Raw genomic sequence first — 8,412 nt, forward strand, 5'->3', positions numbered from 1 at the left:
TCCATAAAGTGGGATTTAAATTCACATTTGACAACAAATAACTGAGGTATGGCCGATCACAGTTTCGGAAAGTTGATTTTCATTTTTCGTAATTTTTAAAGTTAAATATCTCGGAAACTATTTCAGATATTGAAATGCGGTTTGCACCATCGTTTTTCTCGCGATTTTTTACATAAGAAATAGCTATTTAATTTTTTTTACAGTCAAAATTTGAAAATTTTCGCAAAAATTTATGACTAAAACTATGCCAAATTTTTGATATTGATATCTCACTTATTTTTTACAGTAAACTTAAGTTATTATAACATCAGTGTACGCACAATTTTACGCAGATTCCAAATCTGGGATTTAAATTCAGATCCGACAACAAATAACTGAGTTATGGCCGATCAAAGTTTCGGAAAGCTAATTTTCATTTTTTCTCATTTTTCGTAATTTTTAAAGTTAAATATCTCGGAAACTATTTGAGATATTGAGATGCGGTTTGTGCCATTCTTTTTCTCGGCTCATTTTACGTTAGAAAATGTTTTCAAAAGCCTAAAATTCGATAGTCGAATTTTCGCGAAAAAAAATTACGATCAAACGATGCAAATTTTTAATTTTTTTTATTTTTGGCCATAACTCGTAAACTATTTGTCCTACAGATCTCAAATTCGGCCAGTAGATAGATTTTGAGCTCCTCTTTCGATTAATGTATAATTCAAAGCTATTAAATGTCGTTTTCATTTTGAAAACATTGATTGAAAATCACCCTAAAATGATGTTTCCAAAACAGTTTTTGGCCAATACCTCGTTTATTTGTCAAGCAAACTCAACAAATTTGGGTCTCATTTTACGCAAAATTTTACGCTGAATTCAAAAACATGATAATTGTTTAATTTTTGTCAATAAATAACTGAGTTATGGTTGTTTGAATTGTTGGGTTGTCGCCAGAGGGCCAAATTTTTGACGGTTCAAAACAATTCGTGCTCGATATCTCGGAAACTATTTTAGATATTGAGATGCGGTTTGCGCCATCGTTTTTCTCGCGATTTTTTACATAAGAAATAGTTCTTTGATTTTTCTATAGTCGAAATTTGCAAAATTTCGCAAAAATTCATGACTAAAACTATGCCAAATTTCTAATATCGATATCTTGCTTATTTTTTAGAGTAAATTTAAGTTATTATACATCAGTGTACGCACAATTTTACGCAGATTCCAAATCTGGGATTTAAATTCAGATCCGACAATAGATAACTGAGGTATGGCCGATCAAAGTTTCGGAAAGTTGATTTTCATTTTTTCTCATTTTTTTTAATTTTTAAAGTTAAATATCTCGGAAACTATTTGAGATATTGAGATGCGGTTTGCGCCATTCTTTTTCTCGGCTCATTTTACGTTAGAAAATGTTATCAAAAGTCCAAAATTTAATAGTCGATTTTTCGCGAAAAAAAATTCTGACTCAAACGATGAAAATTTTTAATTTTTTTTATTTTTGGCCATAACTCGTAAACTATTTGTCCTACAGATCTCAAATTTGGCCAGTAGATAGATTTTGAGCTCCTCTTTCGATTAATGTATAATTCAAAGCTATTAAATGTCGTTTTCATTTTGAAAACATTGATTGAAAATCACCCTAAAATGACGTTTTCAAAACAGTTTTTGGCCAATACCTCGTTTATTTATTAAGCAAATTCAACAAATTTGGGTCTTATTTTACGCAGAATTTTACGCTGGATCCAAAAACATGAGAATTTTCAATTTTCGTCAACAAATAACTGAGTTATGGTCGTTTGAATTTTTGGGTTGTCGCCAGAGGGCCAAATTTTTGAAGGTTCAAAACAATTCGTGCTCGATATCTCGGAAACTATTTCAGATATTGAGATCCGGTTCACGCCATCGTTTTTCTTGCGATTTTTTACATAAGAAAGAGTTGTTTGATTTTTCTAGAGTCGAAATTTGCCTAAGTTAATCTTTTTACTGCAATCTTTCCAAAGTACTATGTAAGCACTACTAAATTTAAAAAGTGAGGTTAGTGTTAGTTTAGCCAATGTTGTGGCATCTGTCGAATTTTCAGTAATACCAACTTCGAAGTTTTGAGATAGAAATTCAAAATTTGACATTTTGTATTTGAAATAATTATAAAAGAGACTTTTACTTGAATTTTCCAGAATGGGATAATTTGGCGTTGAAATGTTTATGTTGATCCAAGTCGTGCCAAATGGCCACATTTTCCCTGAGAGTTGCATGAAATCTTTGCACTTTAGGTAAACTGTCATCGATCTTTTAGGTCGTTCGTACTTGTACCCCCGAAGCGTGAAATGTAAGTTTCCCCCGTAAGGAATAACTCGATTAAATCCAAACCTCGTCACGACGTCCTTAATCGACCCAATTAGTATTTAAATAGTAACTTGATGAATTGTCGCAATTACTCGAAACAAACAACCCTCAATTACTCGAATTAATTAGATTAATTTTCGAGGCCGTCCCACGTCGAAAAACCGAAAGAATTTAATTATACTTAATCATGTCAGAAAATCGTCGAGGAAACGCAGTCGAAAAAGTCTTCGTAAAAGCTAATTAAGCGGCATCCATCAACTAAACTCGAGTTAAACAAAACGTACAGTAACTGAAATAAACGATTTCGTCCCCTATAAAAAACTTCATAAAGTAGCGTCGGCGTCGGCCGCCTCCAGAGACATCTGGCGGTGGCGCAGTTACCATGGCGATACGCGGAGACATTCGCTTGTTTTAATCAAGGCTGTCATGGCAACCGAGATCCCGCCATTGGACAATTCATTTTGTAATTACGTTGACGACACCCTAGGCGGCCATTTTGAAATGAATGCAGGCGTCCAGAACGAAAGACGACGTCGTTTTTATCGGCGGCGGCGTCACGACGCAAGTGGTCCGATGTAGCAGGACTCCGGGAAGAGGGTAACTAATACAATTAACGAGAGACAAGTGAAACTCTGCTATCGTAACTTGTCCGTGAGGAAGAAGGATGGAAAGAGACGAAACGTTCCGTCTTCTTCTGGGGTTCCGAGCAGCGATGCTGATGGAATGCTTCGATGCTCGCAAGTTGATTAAAACAGATTGAATGTTTCAACTTTATGCGGTTACTTTATTATAGTTTCATTAGCCACTTCGGAACTTTTCTGCTCCTTGTCTAGCCGCTTATGGGGGTCTTAAAAAGTTTCCAGGATCATGCTGGAAATTCTTATTTTCGATCTGGAGGGTTTTACGACGGGAAAACTTTGGATTTTTCAACAGATTACACAACGAGGGGGCAGATTAAACATTTTTAATGCGAATCATATCCGGGACGTCAAAGTCTTCGTGTTCTTATCGTCTTCACCAAATTCCTTGATTGTCTATATGATGTCGGAACACACCGGAATGAAGAAACGTTCCCTGAATTTGCACCCTCCAATACTCTCGACGTGGATCCATTCAAAAAACCACAGAAAATCTAAAATTTGCACTTTGGTGGTACCAACATATATCGTACAGGATGGTACTAAAGTAGTCCCTCCAACAATAGTTCCATTTGATGCCCCAAACTGATTATAGCTATCACTCTCGTTCTCTTTATGCCTTCCCGCTATATGCATAGGTGTCCCGAAATTCTCTCTTTGTTTCTCAATTTGTTTTTTACCTCCGCCACTGCCCACCTTTAATTTAGTATAATTGCAAGGTACAAATAATAACCTGCAGATTTAATTTGTGGCAGCGTATTAAAAACACGTTCGCATATACAGGATGATTTACTTTGACATTTATGGCTTTATTTTTGCGTTCTTATCGTCTCGATTTATACAGTAAGACGCGTAAAAATTATGAAGTCTTAATTAGGGAGTACGCAGGCAAGATCGCAATGGGATTACCACGCGGAAATTTATAAGAGTCGTAAAGAAGGGAGATTATAAGATGTATAGGGGAGAAAAATTACGCAGGGTCAGATCCAGTGAGATAACGACCTTTTGTAATTGGATTTTTATCTTTATCTCCTTCAAGATGCAAAAATTGATTGGATAAATTAGAAAAATTTCAGGAAAGAGTTTTTGTGGGGTTTCACAACAAATGAACAGGAGTGAAAGAAACATCGCCTGATAAATGCTAGAGGGGTTGGAAAGTGATGGTGACAAGTATTAGAGAGGATCGGGTTTAGGGGTTGTGAATTGGTAAATTGAGAAGTAATTGTCTTTTTTCATGTCCGGGGCAGGCTTAAAAAACTTTTATCTCTTTGAAATTACCATTTACCAGTCATATATATTTATATAAATAATATCAGTACGACCTTCTTATCACACCGACCGATAATGGAATCCACAAGTTCATGCAAAATATTCATTTACTGTAACGCCATGGCGCTGCACCTCTTACTTCTCTGCTCTTTCCTCCTCATTCCTACCAACAGTGCAACAATAGGTACAAAGCACCTAGAGGTACCACCCACTAATCTCAACTTCTAGATTACTTCTGGAGGGACTTCACTGGTGAAATCCCCGACGATGCAGTCCCTGGAGGAAGCGACACGAACAACAAAACTACCTACATTGCCCAAGTTTACATTCCCAACCATGGAGTACTACCAACTCGCCTCTACGAAAACCAGAAACACGTCACAGTTTCCAGAGTTGGGGTTCACACTTCAGACAAATTTATACAGATCTTGTGTAGTCAACAACCTGAAAAACTGTCTTGGATGTCGACATCATCGGGGACTTTGCATGTTGATACGATAGGCAAGCATCTGGTGGTTGGTGGTACTGAAAATAATAAAATTTTAAATGTTGGGCGAGCGGCTTACAAGGATGAAGTCATAGTTGGAAAAGTTTGCGGTTATAATATTGGTGACGCGCAGTTGTACTTTCCTTACGGGAAGGAAGAGGTTGGTACTACGTCGTACGAGGTTTTGGTGTATGAAGATAGTACCATCGATGGGATTGTCGCCAGGATTGGTACTTTTTAGACTGACAGCTGATACAGTTCATCCAACTGACATGCTAAAACTACAACATGATTTTCATCTAGTTATTATTATTCCTCTTGTACCGTTTGCACTGTTCTGTGTTTGAACTAGTTCTGTCACATTGGACTTTTGTCAATAGTGTTATTTGTCAAACGTCAAAATCGGCCACAGGAATAGTTATTTGTGTACCAAGGCCAAAAAGTGTTTTTTTGCCGAGCTTTTTTAATAGCCGAGGGCAGAAAGAAGGCGAGGGCAAAATGGCACTTTTTGGCCGTGATACACACAAGATTTTTTAAGCGACTTTATTAAATTTACAAGTTAATTAATTTTGATTTATGATTTGTTGATTTCATCATTTATAACAACTGAATAATTGTAAATATTTATGAATCCTTCAGAAAAGTTCATATTTTCTTTATTTACATTCATACAATTTGTATGAATTAGGTGTGATGTGCTTTTTGATGTTGTTGCAGCAACATTGCTAGACATATTCATTTTCAATAATTCAACACGTCTTTGTTGCACTTTACAGCATTTGTCGATTTGATTTTACCCATATAATTATAAAATTGAGGGTAATATCGGTATTTTGATGTAATATCCAAAACTATGGATAGATGGCGCCACCATAGATCTGCCAAAAATGTTTGCGGCCAGAAAAGTCTTACTTATAGGCCGCTTTTGAGGCCCAAAAATTCCATTTTTAGTTTAAGTCGCCTAAAAAACAATTTAAGTAACAAAAAACAAAATTTGGCAGAGATTGACTTAGCTTTTTCAGTCCTCATAACCTCCACATCATAATGGAGTGCGGGCACTACCGCCTGTAAAGTAAGCAACCTCCCACTCTGGAGGATCAACAAACCGTTTCGGTCCATTTAAAGCGTCGTTTAGATGCAGTATTTAATTATTTTTGACTGTGTTTTTACTATGGTTGGATTGAAATATTTTAATATGTATATGTACTGCCATTGAGTAGTAATTGTTTATTTTAGGACACTTTTATCGTAATTAGTGGTCCAAAAACACCAACGAATGACGAGTTTCCAAATTTGGCATTTTAAAAATCGCAAAAAAAAGTTACAGGCGTTTGTCGATTGACGATTAAAATGATAATAAAATTAAAATATCTGCAGATTAGACGAATAAATAATACATTGCTTTGTACTTTAAAAGAATAAGCTTTTATTTTCGTTAATTTTAGGAGAAAGAATTTGAAAATGATAGATTGTCCACGAGTTTTTGAATAAAGCGAACTTTTTCTTCGTGTTAGACATCTTCGATTTTTAAGAAAAGTTGCTCAAAATACATTCCTTACAAAATTTCAACTTAGAATACTTATTTCGATTTTCTTTAAATATTAAATCTTTAAATTTGATCGTTAATTATTGGTAATCAAATATTATTATTTTGTTCATTTCTGTTAAATAAATGATTTTGTTTATTTTTTAGTTCGCATTACTTTAATGGGAACTGAAAATTTATAGTTGATAGTGGTTCAAAATTGTATGTACTAAAGAATTCATAGCTCATTTTGGTTCGCCAATTCTTATTGTACAATGTATTACTGCTTACAAGAACTAAGTATGTGATAAAATAAAAAATGGAAATTTTTCGTTTAAAAACTCATCATTTGGTATAAATGAATTTAAAATTCGATTCTAAACAACTTCTCAATAATACCTAACTTTTTCCTAACGCGAAGTAAATTACAAGAAAATAGCTTTATTAAAAAAATCCTAATAGTTTGAATTTGCCGTATCTGCTGTATTTAGTATTGTCATGGATTTCGCAAAGTTGCAAGTTGCATATAAATATCCCTAAAAAATAACTTTACGATTTTATCAAAATTTAACTTAATATGCCAAAAATTAACAGACATGCCAGCTTGTATTTTGGTAGAAATTAAACATTTACCATTCACATTTTAATAAGTTGCAACACAAAAAATAATTAAATACTGCATCTAAACAACGCTTTCAATGGTATTTAAATGAACCGGCACGGTTTGTTGATCCTCCAGAGTGGGAGGTTGCATACTTTAAAGGCGGTAGTGCCCGCACTCCATATATCTAATCATTTTTTAAGAGTATTTTGAGGTTATGCTGCTAACGTTCTAATCATCATCTTCGTGAAACGGCACTTTTTAATTTGCATGAAAAAAACTTGGCGACTAGATGAAAATCGTTTTGAAATTTGGTGTACAATTGAAGGATTTATCTAGTGGGTTGACATATAAATGACAGATGTCGGGGAATGACATGAAGCAACAGCCAACTAGATACATAAATAATTCATTTTTTGTCATTCTTGTTACTTTATATTGTTTATAATTGAACTTTTCATTATTAATTGTAACTTGATACTGAAACAATAAAATTTGGGAAACGCATTGCTCTTGTTTTTTAGTGATCACCCGGTATGATAAAGTTCGATCTGCACGAATCAATTGTGAAGCGCTTCGAGGTTGTTTACATAAACCTTTAACAACCCTAAAAGTCATTTTAAAAAGCGCACATTTCCCCAGCCGTCCCATTTCCATTTTAAAACACCCAACTTAACCATTAAACGTTAGAACATGAAAATAAGCATGAAAAGTGCCACCTCGCTCAGTATTTTTCATTCCACCCTCTTATAACATCCATTATTTATCATCGTCCGTCATATCTGATTAGTACAAGTAAATGAAATCCGGGATAGCATCGCGTCGCAATAAAAGGGGACTCGGATGAAGCAAAGGAGCAGATGAACAGCGTAATCTCGCACATATGTGCTTTGATCTGATACGATGATCTCCTGTGAGCGTTCAGATTATTATTGCTGTCCGTCTGTGTAGGTTTGTGCCGCCGCCACAGCTTGATTTGTTGCCATCCTGTTACGTTGGGGATTTAAGGGTGGGATTCACTTGGAAATTGTAATGAATTGTGGTGTTATGTTCTGATTGTATCGCGACCATTTCATTATCATTACAAGCACACGGTGAATGGAACAAAAGGGAGCTGGAAAGGGGCCGGAGAAAATTTCCAAAATTTTCACGAGCAGGTGCGAATTCGGCAATAATTTATTCAAATAATTGATCGTTTGAATTTAGCACGCAGTATGCTTCCACCTGTTTAATTGGGACTCCCTGTTGATATCCTTTTTTGGAAGCGCTATAACCGGAACAGTCTCTCGTGAGAAAAATCCGGCAATTATTCTAGTTTACTCCGAGTCGATCACGAATCTCTAAAGTATTTTTCCGAGAAGGATAAAGCCGGAGAAAAAAGCATTTGTGCATTGTATCGAAGAAATTAAATTCCATTGTGCCAATTGGACGCCTCTAACTGTTATTTATTTATTCTCGGATGTCAGGAAATCGACTAATGGCATCGAAGTATCATTTCCTGCCATTTTAACACTTTTGTTATATTTAAGCAACGCTCGTGGTGTTATCTTTCATATCCGGCACTCAAGGG

At 35.3% G+C, this 8,412-nt stretch overlaps 1 protein-coding gene across 1 annotated transcript; it reads left to right on the top strand.

Moving 5' to 3' along the window:
• The first annotated feature begins 4,331 nt into the window (after positions 1-4,331).
• On the top strand, positions 4,332-5,289 carry LOC148171975 (pfs47 receptor-like). The gene is made up of 2 exons (XM_088041119.1): positions 4,332-4,413; positions 4,458-5,289. Exons 1-2 carry the CDS (start codon positions 4,350-4,352, stop codon positions 4,955-4,957), a joined length of 564 nt encoding a protein of 187 aa, XP_087897245.1. The 5' UTR covers positions 4,332-4,349; the 3' UTR covers positions 4,958-5,289.
• Positions 5,290-8,412: the final 3,123 nt, after the last annotated feature.

The sequence above is a fragment of the Gnatocerus cornutus genome, chromosome 7, assembly GCF_029298725.1.
Source record: "Gnatocerus cornutus isolate USDA-ARS CGAHR chromosome 7, icGnaCorn1.1, whole genome shotgun sequence".
In the NCBI taxonomy this organism is placed as follows: Eukaryota; Metazoa; Arthropoda; class Insecta; order Coleoptera; family Tenebrionidae; genus Gnatocerus; species Gnatocerus cornutus.

Bases quoted from the DNA above. Each gene is read 5' to 3' on its own strand.
- LOC148171975 (XM_088041119.1), top strand. From the start codon at position 4,350: ATGGCGCTGCACCTCTTACTTCTCTGCTCTTTCCTCCTCATTCCTACC. The intron at 4,414-4,457 runs GTACAAAGCACC...CTCAACTTCTAG, and splicing joins TACCAACAGTGCAACAATAG to ATTACTTCTGGAGGGACTTC.